This window comes from Lontra canadensis, unplaced genomic scaffold (assembly GCF_010015895.1).
Source record: "Lontra canadensis isolate GAN:19392208 unplaced genomic scaffold, GSC_riverotter_1.0 scaffold34, whole genome shotgun sequence".
NCBI lineage: Eukaryota > Metazoa > Chordata > Mammalia > Carnivora > Mustelidae > Lontra > Lontra canadensis.
In genome coordinates, this window is record NW_022631028.1 from 3811766 (window position 1) to 3829628 (window position 17863).

At 46.1% G+C, this 17863-nt stretch overlaps 1 protein-coding gene across 1 annotated transcript in view; it reads right to left on the reverse strand.

The window, feature by feature from the left end:
- LRIG1 (leucine rich repeats and immunoglobulin like domains 1) overlaps nucleotides 1-12959 on the reverse strand; it is a 109566-nt gene extending 96607 nt beyond the window's left edge. The window contains exon 1 of the mRNA XM_032867343.1: nucleotides 12056-12959. Coding sequence (XP_032723234.1) covers nucleotides 12056-12273 — 218 coding nt within the window. The 5' untranslated portion in view covers nucleotides 12274-12959. The remainder of the gene's footprint in view (nucleotides 1-12055) is intronic.
- Nucleotides 12960-17863: the final 4904 nt, after the last annotated feature.

The following is a 17863-nucleotide window of genomic DNA, read 5'->3' on the forward strand; positions in this document are numbered from 1 at the left end:
AAAGTGGAGGAAGAAGCCTGAGAGGGGACTAGAAAAAAATAAGGAGTGAACAAAGTCAAGTGAGAAACAGAGAGAATGTCTGACACGGACAAGAGAGGCTCACAGAAGGATGGGAAGAGTGTTTGGTCTATTTTGATCTCAAAAAGCACATGAAAAAAAGGCCATCTTTAGGTCTTAAAAGGGGAATGCTTAAAAAAAAAAAAAAATCTAGTTCTTTGGACTATTTCCTTCAGTCCTAAAGTAGTCCCTAATTCCTGTTAAACTTCCTGTCAGCAAGTTCCAAACCACTAATTGTGCCTCCAAATTCACTGCCTTTTAGCTGTATCCCCAAACAGGGTTCCAAATTCCAAGCATTTGTTCTAGAGAAAAAAAAAAAAATCCAAAGATTCCACCTTATGACAATTTCCATGACAAAGAATGAGTGGAAAGAAGAGAAAAATCCAAGAATTGTCACTGAAGGCACTAACAGACTCCATGGGGAAGAAAGGGAGATACTTGGAACACAAGAAATAGAAACATCTAGATTTTGCATGATAAAGACTTTGAGGGTCTGGTGATGACAGGATCACAATTTTTTAAGAACAGCGTCTGACCAAGAGCAAACTAATAAAAACACAGGCAGATGGATAGCTTTGGTATTAACCTGACCAAAAGAAGAGCAAGATGGGTGGCTCAGTGGGTTAAAGCCTCTGCCTTGGGCTCAGGTCATGATCCCAGGGTCCCAGGATTGAGCCCTGCATTGGGCTCTCTGCTCAGCAGGGAGCCTGCTTCCTCCCTCTCTCTCTGCCTGCCTCTCTGCCTACCTGTGAGCTCTGTCTGTCAAATAAATAAACAAAATCTTAAAAAAAAAAAAAAAAGCACTTTCAAAGTGGAGAAACCACACCACTGGACTGTACATATCAGGTTGTTGAGTTTCTACCTTAAAAGATACACACAGGGGGCGCCTGGGTGGCTCAGGGGGTTAAGCCACTGCCTTCGGCTCAGGTCATGATCTCAGGGTCCTGGGATTGAGTCCCGCGTTGGGCTCTCTGCTCAGCAGGGAGCCTGCTTCCCTTTCCCTCTCTCTCTCTCTCTCTGCCTGCCTGCCTCTCCGTCTACTTGTGATCTCTCTCTGTCAAATAAATAAATAAAATCTTTAAAAAAAAAAAAAAGATACACACAGAACATCTCCTGGTAAAAGAGTTAAAGCTCCTCTGATATCCACCATGTTCCCACCCTGGAGAACCAGCTTAGAAAGGACAGACCAGGTGATGTGTAGCTACCCTTCCTCTGGAAGGTACTACTGAGATCCATCACAGATGGCCCCTCTAGAAACCTAAGTCAGTTGACCAGCATCAACCACAAGGTTACTCATCTCAAGTACGCACGGACAGCCTGCTCGAAAGACAAGCTGCCCGCAGTGGCCCCAAGAAAAGCAGAAATAAGCAACTCTTTGGAAAAACATGCCATTAATTCATTCGCTTTTTTTTACCTAAATCTTAAAAAAGCTAAATTAAAGATCTAAAGTAGGTCTACTCTAGCTTCCAAAGTTTTCCAAAGGCAAAAAAAAAAAAAAAAAAAAAAAAAGAGGCAAAGGTCAAAGAAAGAAATACCATGGAATATTCGCTCTGCTTCAATAACACCTACAAGCCCACTCCTTCAGAGTCCCCATGCACACCCTATTTCCCTTTGTTGCCCAGGGTGTCCATCTGAGGATTCCACTCAGAACTGCCAAACATGCAAAGATCACTTTTTAAGGAGTATCCTAGACACCCAGATCAGTTTTCTAATTCTTACCATCCAAGAAGTAGTAACCTTATTCCCTCTTTGCTTCAATTAGGATAAAATCATAAACCTGAAAATAAAGAGTCTTAGAAGTCATACATCCTTCTCCAGAAAGGAAATTAATTCATTAGCCCAAGGTCACACTGCCGATCCGGGGCAGAGCTGGGACAAAACCCCAAGGTCTCCTGATAGCCAGCCATGGGCTATTTTTTCATTCTACCACATGTCTGCCTTCAGAGCTTTAAGAAAATTGATTTTTCCTTTTGGTTCACTAGTTTTTATCCCTCTTTGGTCATGAACCTCTTTACGGAGCTTCACGAAAATGTAGCCTCCTTTCTGTCCAGAAAGACGTACTGAATGCCAAGATTTACGATATAATAAATTTCCCTAGACCACCCCCACCCCGACAAATAATATTTGAGGTCAGCCAGTCTTTATTTTAGGACAGTCTGGAATTCAATATAATTTAATCATTTCTAAGCACTGTTTCAAATGAACTTGTGAAAGAACTCAAAAATCTCCAAAGAAGAGTTCTTGATTTTTCTCTTGGGCAGAGCACAGCCCTCGATGAGGTCAAATCACCCATGGCCAAGAGTCCTACCCAGACACTGAATCTGAGAAAACATTCAGAGGAATTTGGGACAAGGCAGGCCTGACCAGCTCCACAACACTTCAGTGTGCTCTCTGGATCTCCTCTCCTCCGGGGACAGAAGGAAACCCCGGCCCCTGCAAGCGGCAGCTTCCACATGCATCCATCATCTCACTGTATCAACCAGCTTCCTGGAAGCAAGGAGCTCTTCTGGCTGTTTATAAGTTTTGCAAGCGCTGGGAGCCTGTGTGCCAGAAACTCAGACCAGCCCAGGTGGAGGGAGGAAATCACCAACCAAAAATAAGTAAATAAATAAAATAATAATAATAATAATAATTAAAAATAAAATGCAAACTACAACATAGGCAAGAGGCACAGGGACAGACCAGGGTACCACGCTGCTGAAATCGGATGAAGGAACAGAGTTCTCCCAATTTGCAGAACAGAAATTAAATTCACAGCCAAATTTCTTGATTCTACGTTTTTCTCCCCATACACTTTCCTTAAACCCTCTGGCATGTGCTTCCACTTTTCCAAAGGTAGAATCCATGTAAGATGGTATCTAATCAAATATATACATTTAATTAAGCTTACTATGTCCATGAGTTTCACCTGACGGCTGTGGGCAGCTTTTCAAACCACTGAACACCCCATAATCGAAATGGAATTCGATTTTCACAAACAGAATATGGAAATCATTCCACAAACCAGGATGAGCGAAGGGAACTTGGACAACAGCAGAACTCCCATTCAGATTCCTAATGAAGTGGCGGTCAGTGTAAAATCGCCAAGGGTCTCTCCCGAAGAATGCCACCAGTGCAGACTGCAGAGGAACTGAACCATGGACTTCTATAGAACAAAACAAAATCAAACAAAACCATTCTGCAGCTACTTGAAGAAAAGCATTTTCAAGACTGTGAAGTTTAAATCAAGCACAGAGGGTTCCAGGAACCTAGTTCTTTGCTTTTGGAGGATTTTCTTACAGGGTGCCTCTCACTCTATTTAAAGCTGCCTCAAGGAGCCACAGCTGGAGGGTCAGGCCTTGCAAAGTAAACAACAGTTAACTCAGTTCAGACTCAAGCCCTGACTACACCCAGCAGCGAACTACCCCTCTATTAGCCAACAATATCTGAAATACCACTTTTTAAATGACCCAATCGAAGCTATGTTTGTTCACTAATGGCTTCTAATCAGCATTTAATAGCATCATAGAAACATCCCGATGCAGAGCAACAAGGGGAGAGGGGACAGTTTATCAGAAGTGCACACTTTTGCCGAAGAACTTTCGAAGCACCTCCCATAAGAAGGGTTGGGGGAAGACCTATTCTAAGAACATATAAATTCAGAACATACACGGTATGTGTTCAATAAACATTCCGTAAATATATAGCTTAACCAAAATTCCTTTTGGGAAAACACGCTTACATGGTGACCTTTTTTTCAAAAGTTGTTCAAACTCACATTTCTTAAAACCACCCCTTAGTGAACTGTATAGTATGTGAATTACATCTGGATAAAGCTGTTCATAACAAGAAAAAAGCTGATACGTTCACACATGACCACGAAAGGGGAGAAGTGTGTTGGGGCATTGATCATCCAGGAGCCGTGGGTTGACTGTTCAAGCTGGTGGACGGGACAGAGAGCTCACTACTGATTCCACACGCTTGTAGAGAGGTCTGCTATCTCCTTAATAAAAAGGAAAGAAAAAACACCCTGTTTTTTTTTAAAGCACCTGGCTGCACATTCAGATTAAAAAAAAAAAAAAAAAACAGACTCTTCAGATCTTCTCACAAGAGAGAGAGATTATATGCGCAACAGTGTATTCCTTGGTCAGCTAGTAACCTTCCCCCAGCAGGCAGAGCCCAGGCCTGCCACGTTCTCTCTGCTCAGCCCAAAATGCCAATGCCTGAGACACAAACGCTTTCAGAGAGCTAACGAAAGCAGAATTATATGTCCCCCAGTTCAGAAGTGCTCTTTCCTTCTCACTGTATGTAACAGGTATCATCAAGTAGGTAATCCAGAGAGAGGGAATTTATCAGGGCAACGTATGCTCTAAAATAAGTGACAAATTATTTGAATGACAGATTATACACTGGTGGAAGAAGCAAAGGACAGGAGTTAGGGGTGGGGGGGACACTTGCTAAATGCTGCATAAAGGGGTCTTAGAAGATGATGATGTGAATTTTTTAATCATCTTTAAAAAAAATCTGTCATTATTTCCACCCTGTTTCTCAACAACTAGATAATTCTGCTTGTTGGATAGACGCATACTCATTTCAATCACTGCCTTCCTAATAATGACACCTTGAGGGGGAAAAAAAAAAGAAAGATTTTCCTGGAGATCTTAGAAGATTAGAGACCTGTGCACCCCAGAAGTTTAAAGAATAATCAATGCAAAGTGCTTCAAAAGAGACAGGCCATGCTTTCTTTAAACTCTCTGAATGCCACCTCTGCCAAGACAAACCGAACAAGCAGTGATTGGAACCTGCATCCTGGTTCATAAGGAAACCAAGGTGTATTAGGACCTGCAGAGATGAACGGATTGGTTGTTCACACAATGGGCTTTACCGGTTATGCCAGATTAAATAGTAATAAAGACGCCAGCAATCGTGGCCGTTCCTGCGGGCAAGCCTGTGAATCATGGCCATTCACTGGGGAAGGGATGCTGGTCTAGGTGCAGAAGGAAAGAGAGCAAACGGCTTTTCAGGTGGCATCCCTGCCAGACGCCTCCGATGACCCCGTGCTCACCACCCGTGTCCCATACAATTCAACTGCAAACAAACCAAAACAAATGAAAAATGTCACTGCTCTCCAGCTCTCTGTATCCAGCCCAACAATCAACTTGCCTCACCCCTCCTCCACCCTCAAATATTTCCAGAGAGAAATGGGTACAGCGCAGCATTCGGAGGGCCTCAGAGTCTGTAACCTAACCCTTGTCTGGAAGAGCGCACCTGCATTTTTCCGAGCTATTGACCAAGAGGCACGACTTACATCTCGGTGGGGTTCAGTTTCAATGAAACCAGGGAAATAATAGGATAAAATTATTAGTTTAAGGGCCTCTCACTTCTTGGCCTCCTTCCCACACCCCCCCTCCCAAAGGATAATTCTAAATAGACAGAAGTATTTGCACAACTGGAATATGTTTATAAACCACCTCAATAATTTTTGCTAATTGTATAATTTGTATAATTTGCTGCAACTGTTCACGGCTTCCCGGCCTGCCCGCCAGGTTGGTCTGAGATTCCCAAGGGCACATGAAGCGCTACTTGCTTCACTTTATACGTGATCACCAAAACCTTTAGGAGAGAAGGCTGTGTGGGATGTGAGCCCTGCCACCTGCCCATTTCAAAACAGGCCTTCGTTTCAGAGAAGTCAGCTCTTCCGAGGGAGCCCCTGTCACCAGGAAAGCTGATGTGAAGGGACTGGCCATGAGAAGATGCAAAATTTGAGTTACTGGGGCTTTCATTCACCTCTGACCTGGGCTCTGGAACCATCAGCGAGCGGACACACTCACACGGAGGAAGTGGGCCAAACACACGTGTATCTAACTCTGTCCTCTCAGCGGCTGCTGCACAGAATATTATGATTCCCTTTTTTAGAGAGGAAGGACGGAGGTTCACCCCACAGCACATGGGAGCTGTGGGGTGGTGGAGCCAGGGATGGCCGCTAGAAATCATCTTCATCCTCTTCATCACTATTTCCTGGTGAAGGGTGTGTGCTGGGTGTGATCACCGGGGAGGAGGGCATCCCCATGCGTAACAGTAGCAGTGAAGAAAGCTTCCCCCTCAACCACTCTTCTCCCCATCAACAACCCAAGCCAATACCCAGGACAGGGAACGCTCATTTTGAGGACAAAGACAATAACAGAACAGAGGACACAAAGACCATGAAACCCAACAAGAGGGAGGAACAGCTTTTTAAGAAATGGAGTGACTTTTATAAATATGCAAAACATACTTGAATAGAAGTCACATATAAAGTATCAGATTATATAAAATATAATGATATAGAAACATAAAGCAAAAAGCCTTTTGATACGAAAAGTCCATAAGCATACCATACCCCCTCCAAAAACAAAAACAAGGATACAAACTGGCAACTTCCAATTAGACCACAGACAAACCACAACTTTCATTTTTTTGACAATCTTGATTGATCTACTCATTTTGCCTCATGCCAATAATGGTCATGTATGAAGTTTTTCAGTTGAAACTTTCTCAATGGAATTGGCCGGTGAAACTGGTGAGTCTGTACTACTAAACTCTACAGTTACACAAAAGATAAGTGCAGGTTCCAAGACAGTAAACTATTGTGAACATTTTAACCTCTGGTCTTCAAAGCCCTAGTTCTTCGCACGGGGAGATAAGAACAGATCTGAGCTTCTTACTGATTCTCAGACGTTAACTTGCTACAAAAGCCTTAGACAATCACGTTACTGACACACAACATGAACTGCAGCCATGAGGCAGATGGAAGGGACCGCATAGGCTCAAGGTCATGCTTAAGTCATAGAAAAACACCACTAACAGTCCCTGAATTTCCCACAGGCCAAAGAACATTGGGGATTTTTAGATATTTCCCCTTCTCTGCCTGGGAATTTTTCCTCCACCCCTCCTCCCTCCTGTCTCAAGACAATGCCTCCAGCCTTTGAAACTGCATCCATTGTAAACAGCTCTGAATATTAACACAGCCCAGAGTCCCGTTGGCTTTTAAAAGACCCCCAGGGTTTCAAATTGCAGTTGCTGAGGAGGGGCAAGGTCCCCAGTGAGTAAATGTCACCAAGCTCTTTCAAAAGGAGTTGAAAATTAGGCTTGCTAGGGAAACTTAAAGTCCTTCAACCTATGGGGTAAATCAGAAGAATCCCTTTGAGTTTTAAATAAATGGCGAAAAAGAAGAAAAGACCATGGTACAACCAACATCCATTATTACTTACAAAGACTATGAATTCAATGAATCCCTTTTCCAGACTTCTCTCTCCTGCGGATGTCATCTTTAAAATAATCATAGGCTATGTTAAACAACCGCCCTTTCCCTGGCTAACAGGCCTTCAGGGTTTCAGCAGGTGCACAGAACTGGGCCAGGTGCATTGTTAAGTGACACAAAACCCTAGTGGCTCTCTCGCATTCCTGTCCACCCTGAAAGGGAGGATGCTGAACAGCCCTTTGCACCAAGAAGACACTTCTGCGAATGGGGGAGAGGCCCTTTCATTGTGAGCCCAGTGTCTGAGGGAGAGAAAGGTCAGCCAGAGGCCATCCCAACTTGCGCAGGGCAGGCTGCGTGGGGAACCCAGGCAAAGACATGAGCACCGCAGGGAGAGAAACCTTCAGCCAGAGGAGCAGAGTGAGAGTGCCGGGACGTCCGGACATCCAGTGGCAATCAGCTCTTAATACACTACATTGAATCATCTTCATATTTTTGGAGATGATAAATTATTCCGGACAATACATTCCAAAGTCCAAAGTCTGTGAAATCTACTGACCAATGTAATTATGGAAAGAGGTATTTTATTTTTAAAATAATCCCTGGGAAAGGGGGCATGTACAGTTCCGACATATCCTAAAGGCAAGAGGGACACTGTGTGCCAACACAGTTCACTTACATGGGAACTTGGGAGACTCCATACACTTCCTACACTTGCTAATTTCACAGTATTCAAAAACTTGGATAGCTATAATTTCATATCAGAAGGACTCAAATAGTGTGTCTTTCTCTCAGGGCAACTAATTTTATTCACCAGACTTCCCTTACTCAAAGCAGGTATCAGAGAACTAGTAACTGACAAGTGCTCGGTCTTGGAGGGGAAGGGAGAACCACGCTTCTGACGCCTGTTGCAAAGAAAAGGACTCTGAGCCCAAGCTAAATGTCCCTAAAACTCTGATTGCACTTGTACCTTTCAGATTTTCTGCCATTAATCCGTGTTTAAAAAGGTTCCCTAATCCAAACAACCCTTTTTCCGTCCTCATAAATCGAAAGATGTTTAAAGGTCTGCTGAGTTCTTCATAAGTTATATAGAGACACAAAGAGGAAAATCGGCAGAAGGGAAGACCTCAGGACCATTCTGACAATAATCAACTTCTTAAACACACATACACACACGCACACACACGCACAACACACATGCACACACACGAAAGAATCTCAGCTGAGTTTCTGGAAGAATCTGGTCATCATCACTTTAAATCTAATTTGCATAAACAGGATGGGAAGTATTTTCCAAATCCTTAATTCACAACACCCTGCACACCTGGCCCTTCCAGCACAGCTGTAAAATTTGAAAGACAAAGGCCCTCTTTGCTTCACAACTACAATGGCAACCTCTGGCTGGTGTTTAATTTCTAATAGGATCTCGAGCACTACTTTTCATGCCAAAAACAAGGTTAGAGTTAAGCACCTGGGTTTGGTACTGCAAATACATAAGGGGACATAATACAAAAAGACCCAAATCAATACACTCATCTTAATGTGGCTCAGGATAACCAAACTTGGGCGTCCTTGAGTGAAAGTCCGTGCTTTCAAAAGCTAGTCGTCTCTCGCCCTCCCCCGCTTACCCCCCATCCCCACCCCAGTAAGAATGACTGAGAACCCGGATTTGTTCCTCCAGGGCCTGCCCTCCTTCCTTCCTATCACAGTCACGGGAGCTACCATTCAGCCCCAGAACAGTTACACTAGCAACATACTGTGCTCAACTTTATGCCTCAGGGAAAAGTCTAAGGTAAATTCTATTTAATGCTGCTTCAACAGCTTCTCAAGCCCTGCTCTCAAAAATAATTTCAAAGAAAGCAAACATCTAAGTTCTAAGAAGTTTAACTTCTTCTAAGGTTCTGGGAAGTTGGAATAAGGCTTGGCAGTGCTTGGGGCTTTTATGAATGTGCTGGTTGGACTATGCCAATCTCACCTACGTAATGGGATGGCAGACTCAGTTATAGCTCAACTACTACAACCATAAGTTATTGTGCTGAAGAAGTTATCCTCAGGCCCCAGGAATGAATGTATTTTCCCTTCTACCACTGCCATTCCTTTTTTTTTTTTTTTTCTATTCAAACTGCATTTACATTCACTATTACAAAGTTTTACTTTCCGTATGCTAGGACTAGGAGCAACTCCAAAATTAGATGCACTGTTTACAAAGGAAAAAAAAATTTCCATAAAGCCACAGGTCCCTTTCTATCTCAAACCCACGGCCTGAAATTGTTTGAACTAGCTGCAGTAAATCTAGTTCATGGGGTTATAAACGGGCTCAAAGCATTTTCTAGACACAATGGACTCGGAGGGTGTAAACTTGGTGAAACTACAAGATATTTTATTTTATTATACACAGAGACTTTCTCCCCTAAAGTCTTGCTGAATCACAGCCAGGAATATAAACGGTATAAATATCCCGATGGAAAACTCAGAATAAGACTAATGACTTAAATGGAGAAATCTGGTCTAGAACACACACACACACACACACACACACACCACTTCATTTTTCTTTAATCAGAAAAAAATGATTCCACAAATATTTTTCAAAAGATACCCATTTTGTAGAGAACACGGTATTGCCACATGCTAATCTGAAATCACCATTCACATCTCAAAATCTAATCGGTTAACACCATAATCAGTATGACCAAATCTACTGAAGCTCAAAATACCCAGTTTGGTATTTATTGGTCATCAAATGTGTGAGTAAAAGGGAAAAGACTGCAATTTTAAAGGTATTTATGTCATGTGAAATGTCACTCCTAGGCAACAGGAAGCCCAAAAAATGGCCAGTAGTTTTGCTCCAAAAATTAAAGGCCAAGGAAAAGTGGATCTTGTGACCATAGGAAGTACAAATAAGGGGACACCCTGTCCTCTCGGCGAAGTCACCATTTCTGAACTAAGTGCCTTCCCCACCATGCCACTGACATACGGCACTGATAATCATTCTTCCCACAGGTGAACATTTCAGAAGTTATTCTCATTCTGCCCACATGATTTTCTATTTTAAAAACCACCTTAGGAATATGTAAAGGGAAAACCACAATACCCCAGACTGCCCCCAAGTAAATAAAACACTTGCTACTGGCAATGCTGGGCTCTGTCTTCCACTACAGAACAGCCACTGCCTGTGTTGACTGCTCCCACCACCCCCCAACCCCGCCCCGACCACTGGTTTTCACTAAGTCTGTGAATCCCAAAAAAGAAGCAGAGAAGTGCCGAGAAAAGCTAATGCCGAGAAAAGCTAACCCCAACAAAAGTCCAGCTTCCAAACTCTGCAGTACCTGATGAACAGGCAACATGTAGTGGGGTCCAAGTGACAGATGTGTGCCTTATTTTCAGAGGTACCCGATCTTCACATGAGAAAGGAAATCAACTTCTCTTCTTTCCCCTCACAGCAGCCAGATACCCAGACCATATTTTCTTAGATGAAGCCACAGGTGTTGGTTAAAACTTGTGTCACCAGTTTCCTCATTTTTAAACGGTGAATGTCATGCCTGAGGTTATTCCCCTGCCCCTCTATGTTCTGGGAAAGATGTCCAATCATTCAACTAAAAAGAAGACGATTCAAGCTAGGTCTTTTCTGGAAGGTACTAACAGTTCTACAGAGATGCTAATTACTGATAACTGGAGAGGATTTTTGACTCAGGAACCAGATTTCTTAGAAGTAGAAGAAAGGGTATTACATCCTACCATGTTTATAAAAGTCTAAAGCAGTTTCTTCCCTCTCCGCCCCCGGCCAAACCTCCTGTAAGTAGGGTCCCACTAAGTCCTGATAGGCCAAAATCCTGACAGCACAGAAAAGAGCCTCTTTCAGGTGAAACAAACAGCTTAAATCAACCATGTCCCTGGCACCCTCTCCTGAAGTAGCACCACTCCAAAACCAATTTGCACATTTACAGAGGAGAAATGCTCAAGGGTGGGCTCCAGCCCACTGGATCATCAAGCCCAACAGGGGCCCTAAGGCACAGACAGGAAGGGTCTGGAACACAGTTCCCCAGTGCCCATCAGGTGGAAAGGGACTGCCACAGCCTCCGCGGTCACAGATCCAAGAACTTTCAAAGCCCCAAACCTGGGGTTCCTCCATGGAAAGCTGTCTTCGACCCCAGCCAGAGCCAAGTCAGGGCACCAAGGTCCTGGGGGACGAGGAGGCCGCTACACACGTACTCTCGCTAATCAATAATGTAAATGGAAGACTGGAGCCAAGAGTCACCTTCCTTCCTTCCCCACTGGAAGGCCAAGGAGCTCAGACACCAAAGAGTTGGGTTACAGGAGAGGAAAAAGAGAAACACATATCCGCAGACCCCAGACAGACTTCCTCACACTCTCCCTTCCAGATGTTTCCCACTCTCCACCCACACACAGACACACAAACACACTCGCCTCCACTCTTCCTTCACATTCCCTCACCTCCACACTCCCTACTCACTACCCTCCCGATCCTCTCAAGCCTCAGGGCCCATTCACCTTCACACCCCCACGACCCACTCCCGCTCACCCTCACACCCCAAAACCTTTGCTCACTCACCTCCGCACCACCCCACGAGGCACACTCTTTTCTCCTCCGGAGCCCCACGTACGACCTCACCACTACGAACCCATGCTCACAGTCCTCAGCCCATACAACTTTACACACGCGCACACCCCTCAGTCCGCACCCCCATCCCGGGTAAGCACCTCCCGCCGCCCCGTCTCCCAGTGACAGCGCCCGGGGCTCCGGGGGAGGGCGGCACTCACAGGCTCCGCGTCCAGGCGGGCAGGTCCCGGGGCAGCGCCGCTAAACCGCGCCCGCCGCAATCCAGCGAGTCCCCCGCGCAAGTGCAGGCGGCAGCGCAGGGCGGTCGAGGGTCGGCTGCCGCGGTCGCCGGCCCCAGCCGAAGCAGCAGCAGCAGCCACAGGAGAGGACAGGGCGAGCGGCGCTGGGCCCCGAACGCTACCCGGACCGGCCGCGCCATCTTGTCTGGAGCGCGCGGCGAACTCCGGGCGCGGGGACTGCGAGGTCCCGGACGACCGCAGAGGCGGACCGGTCCGCGGGGACTCCGCTCGGCACTAGGCTCCGCGCCGGGGCATGGCCGCCGGCACAAGTTTCCCCCGCTGCCGCGGCTCTGGCGCTCAGCGGGCCCCCGGTGCCCGGGCCGCTCCGCAGCGCCCGGCTGGGGCCGCGAGCCCCGCGCCCATCCGGGCCGACCCGGCTGGACTCGCTGCGAAGCCCACGGATCCGGGCAAGAGCTGCTCCGCCGACGCTCCTTGTCCTCCCGCAGCGCTCCTGGCCGGCTCCGGAGCCCCCGCGCACGCCAAGTGTCGCCGCCGTCCGCCCAGGGCAGTGCTGCCGCCGCAGCTGCACGGAAAGCGCTCAGCCCCGCAGCCAGAACTGTGCGCCCAAATGCATCTTCCTCTCGGCTCGGAGCGCCCAGCAAGCAGACCCGGGGCTGGACGGCGCGGTCACCCCCGCACTGCTCGGAGGGCCCCGTGCGCCTCACTGTCCCAGCGCCGCAGGCAGAGTGCGCGCGCGCAGTTCCGGGCCGTGCTCCACTGCTCAGCGCGGCGAGAACCCCGCCGACCTCGCGGCGGAACAATCAGCCGCTCGCCGCTGGCCTCCAGACCGCCCAGCCCCGGCGGGTCCCCGAGGCCCCGCCCCCGGCCGCTCGCCCTCACACACCCCCTGGGCTCCGCGCCCCGCGGCCTCCTGCCGGCCCACGTTGGATGCTTTGCAACAGCGCCGTGCCACGCCTCCTGCCTGCTGCTCATTGGCTGCTGGAGACCAGGGCGACCGGCCCGGAGAGCCATTGGGGCGCTCGCCGTGATCCCGCCCTCCCGCCTCTCCGGCCACCCCGCCCCACTCTCTTTTCCCACCCAAGGTGTGAAGGGCGGAGGAACTGGGAGGAGAAAGGGAGAGGCGGCCTCTGACTCTTAAAGGGGACGTGCTGTCTGTCTGTTAGCGGAGAAACGGGATGGCGACTAGGGATAGAAGGCGAGACGTGCCCTCTGGGTCTAGGGGAGGAGAGAAAGTTGATTAAGAGGGTAACGCCTCCGCTTTGCAGTTGTCTGGGCACAAGGTTACTTCTCTTCTCCCCTGGCTGTAAATAGGGACGGAATATACAGCAAATCTGTACCCACTTTCCAGGCACCCTCCAGGAGCAAAGACACAGATTTTAAAACTTCGCAAATTTCCTACCAGTTGGGGTTATCTTTAGTTATCTCGTTAGGGGTGGCCGCCTTCCTCTTCGCACAACTTGGAGCTCCTTTTTGCTCCTGACTTGGTCTTGACCTCTTAAATCCAGCAATATGTCCTCGATTACCAAAAGGAGTGTGTACTGCAGAAACCAAGTCTCAAAGGTGCACACACTCCCACCCCACTCCCACCCTAGTTAGTTAAATAAAGAGTACGTCTGAAAATGTTCCAGCCTTTCAATGAAGAGTTGCTTTGTTTGCTCCCTTGTTTAAATCAGAGTCTTTTCAAGCCAGTGTTCAAGAGACAGAGTAGAAAGAAAAATAGTGATTGTTACAAATCTTCTAACTTTAGCCCTTACAAGTTGGAACATAGTAGCCATGTGTTATGACTGCATCCAAACCGTTAAGGCCCAGCGGGAGCGGGAGTGCGCGCGCGCGCGCGCGTACACACACACACACACACACACACACACACACACACGGGAAAGGGAAAAGATTAGCACAGTAATATATAGCTGCCCCTCTGGGCGTTTTGGTTTGCTGTGTCTCATGCTCCTTTCCAAGCGATGCAAGTTGCTAGCAAAACTGCACACATTATCAGGACAATAAAGCAAGTCCAACCTGTCGAAAAATACTTGCTCCAGCAAATGAAATCTGACTCGTGTTTTATGGAAACGGAGGAGAGATGTTTCTCAGAAGGAATAAGCAAAAACATTTTTAAAGGGTTTTGTTCCATATTTGATGTCTTCTAAGGGGATTGCCTTAATTGAGATATTAAACTTCCCCTCAGCCCAGAAGAGCGTCTCTTTTCCTCAACTGAAATTGGGTTTGGGCTTGGTGGTCTAGTGGTTACTGGTTTCATTTCTTATTTCCTCCTACCCCTCCCCCACACACACACCTTTTTTGATTAGGTATGCTATCAGATAATGCCTCATTTCTCTCTCTCTCTCTTTTTGCGTGAGCTCATAAAAGTGATGCCCAAAGCAATGCTCAAATATATGTATAAATCAATCCAAATGTGGTTCCCAAGAAATATTATCAGAAAAACGTTGCACCTGACCCCATTCTACTCAGGGCTTTAACCGGCTTTTATGTTTCATCTCTAATCCACATCAACATACACCTTCCATCTGGACAAGAAGAAATGTATCTCTTTGTTGTAATGTCTTTGGACAAAATAAGAATAAGCCAAGGAATGGAATTTGAAGGACCCCCAAGTTTATGAGGTCCTCTATGTCAGTGTTTCTTAAGATTTGCAAGAGCAAGGAACACAAAACAGTAATTTAATGTAAACTACTCATAAACACTTCCTTAAAAGAAACTGTCAGATCCTCCTGGCCTCACCCCCACCCCCAAATGAAACAACATATGCGGCAAAAAGAAGTTGACCTCCTTGAACCCCTTAAGCTGCTGACCTAAAATGATATTTCAGGTCTGTTCCATTAGAAGTATTGTAAAATGGATATTTATTGTCAGATGTTTCCCAAATGCTTGTGGGTGTACCTGTGCTATGCTCTTTGGGGACCCTGAAGTTCTGGAGGTTGGGTTTGAGAATCTGCAAGGTAGGGGTGTGCCTACAAATTTAAAGCATCCCCTGTGGTCTAGTTACCACGCAGCCAGAGAGAAGAATTCCAAAACCAAGGAACACTTGGGGGGACTGGGCGCCTGAGCCTTGGCAGTTCCTCTCGTCTACAGCAGAGCATGAAGTCATGTCTGCTCCTCATACCATGTATGGAAGTTTGCCCACATACTAGCAACCTGCTTGTGATTGAAAGGAGAGTGTGGGCTTGGAGAGCAGTGATGTCGGGCTCAGGAGAGAATCCATTATCTGTGGCCACAACCTAAGATCAAGGAAACCTGAACAATGACAGCAATGGCAAATTTCTAAGGGAGTCCATGTCCCCGCTTATCAAAGAGCAAGTCTTGGCACACTCAGCACCGGCAACAGTGGATTTGGGGACTCTGGGCCCTCATTTTCCTCTGCAGCCATTTTCACAATTTTAAAGTTTTTTATTCCTTAAAGGGGTCACCCAGGGATTTTAAGATTTCTGGTTCATTTTAATCTATCTGTGATTAAACTTTTATTCTACCACAATCTAAACTCTGGGGTTAGCATGGAGTCAAATCCCCAGTGAGAACCACTATAAGTCTTTCTTAAATACAGAAGCCCGAGCAGTTAGGCATCTTAACCCATTGAAAAAGAGGAGCCTCAACATTTAGATAGCCCGAAATCACCAAGTGGGGAGAGAAGCAAATGATAAAAATAACAAGAAAGCAGGTTGATTGTGGGAATTTAACACAAATTCCATAGGACCAAATTATGGCAATCTGCTACAGTTCTAGGTGGTGTTAATTGTTGGTTTTATAGAACACCGAGATTCAGAAGTGCTTTCTCACTGTTAGAAGAGACTTTCTATCATGTTCCCTACTTTAGAAGAGCATCAGGGCAGCAGTCAAAAGACCTGGACGCTAGCCAGGCCTCATTACCCATGAAACCTTTCCTTAAGCCTCAGTTTTCTCAAATGGAAAACAAAGATAATGGTACTTCCGACCTGAGTGCTAAGACAGTTAGGGAAGAATCCATTTTGATATAGGGCACAAGGGGCAATATAAACCGTTTAGGTCTACCTACATGTAAGGCTGATTTTTTTTTAAAGATTTTATTTATTTATTTGACAGAGATCACAAGTAGGCAGAGAGGCAGGCAGAGAGAGAGGAGGAAGCAGGCTCCCTGCTGAGTGGAGAGCCCAATATAGGGCTCGATCCCCAGACCCTGGGATCATGACCTGAGCCAAAGGCAGAGGCTTTCACCCACTGAGCCACCCAGGCACCCCAAGGCTGATTTTTAAAGTGGTTTTGAATCGTGAGACTGGAAAAAAAATCGAGAGTCTGTATACATACTATAGATGGAAAATTTCAGTAGGTGCTTTCAACATCAAGGTTTTTTTCCTCAGGAATGCCACAAAGGGTTAATAATTACCTATAAAACCCCTAAAGACTTGCAGGGTGATGACAGCTCTGCTCTGAGCCTGTTTTGTATCTCTCTCCCAAGGAAAATAAAGCTGTGTACTCATTAACTCCTTCCTCGCAATAATCTTGTCAAGGAGATGGATTGGTGGAGAAGTTAAGAGAGGAAGCCGAAGAGTCCGGGGATGGACTGTAAGAAGACCCCATTTTGAGATTTCCCTGTCCCTGATTCCAGCATTCTCCTTGGGTGGAGCAGGGACGAGGTGTGTTTGGTGAAGTAATCTCTGGCTGTTGGAATATTGGTTAATGCCCAAATGGTGCCAAACTGCTATAGCTTCATTTCCACAGGAAGAACACTCAGCTGCAACCCTGCCCCCTTCTACAGAGTGGCATCAACTGAGGTCCCAAACCAGTAGAGTCCACCTTTTGCCATAAACAAACCTGCACACCTGTCCTTGCCTTGTGCATTGGCAACTGGAACTGGTCCACTGATGGGATAAAAAAAATTTTATGGGGCGCCTGGGTGGCCCAGTGGGTTAAAGCCTCTGCCTTCGGCTTGGGTCATGATCCCGGGGTTCTGGGATCGAGCCCCACATCAGGCTCTCTGCTCAGCGGGGGGCCTACTTCCCTTTCCCCACCCCCCTGCCTGCCTCTTTGCCTACTTGTGATCTCTGTCAAATAAATAAATAAAATCTTAAAAAAAAAAAAAAGAAAAAGAAAAATTTTATGAAAGCTTGTCAGCATTTCAAAATTCTGAGAGTCTGCAATGAAGGTCCGTAAAAGAAGCAGTCTCTTAGCTTCGGTGATGAAGAGGAGTGCTAATTACATCATCGTCAAGGACCACCTCTCACCCTCCCTCGGCTGCCTGTCCAACTGTCACTTGGGGCAGTCTGTCAAAGGGGAGGGGGTGGAAAATCATAGTTTATATGTTATTGCCAGCAACTCAGCAGCAATACTCCCATGTATACAAAGAACAGCACATTTATCAAAACTTACAATAATAATCTTCATGAAGTCATATACCTAATATTTTTCAAAGCAATTCACATCATAACAACAGCCACCATTTACTGAGCACTTACTATGTCTGTCAGTTGGCTGAGTGTTTCATATACTTTTTTCACGGGGGTTGATGTTGAGAAAAATGCTCAAGGCCACACAAGCCCATACGTGGTAAGGCCAAGATTCCAGGCCAGCTCTGTGGACACCAAAGATCCATTATGCCATTTGAGCCTCATACATTTTGAAGATGACAGTTGTTATTGTTCCCACCTTATAGATGAGAAAGTTGAGGTTAAATGATTGTGTCAAGGTCACACAAGATCAAGAATAAATAGAGTCTTCTTTTTTTTTTTTTTAAGATTGTATTTATTTATTCCAGAGAGAGAGAGAGAGAGCACGTGGCAG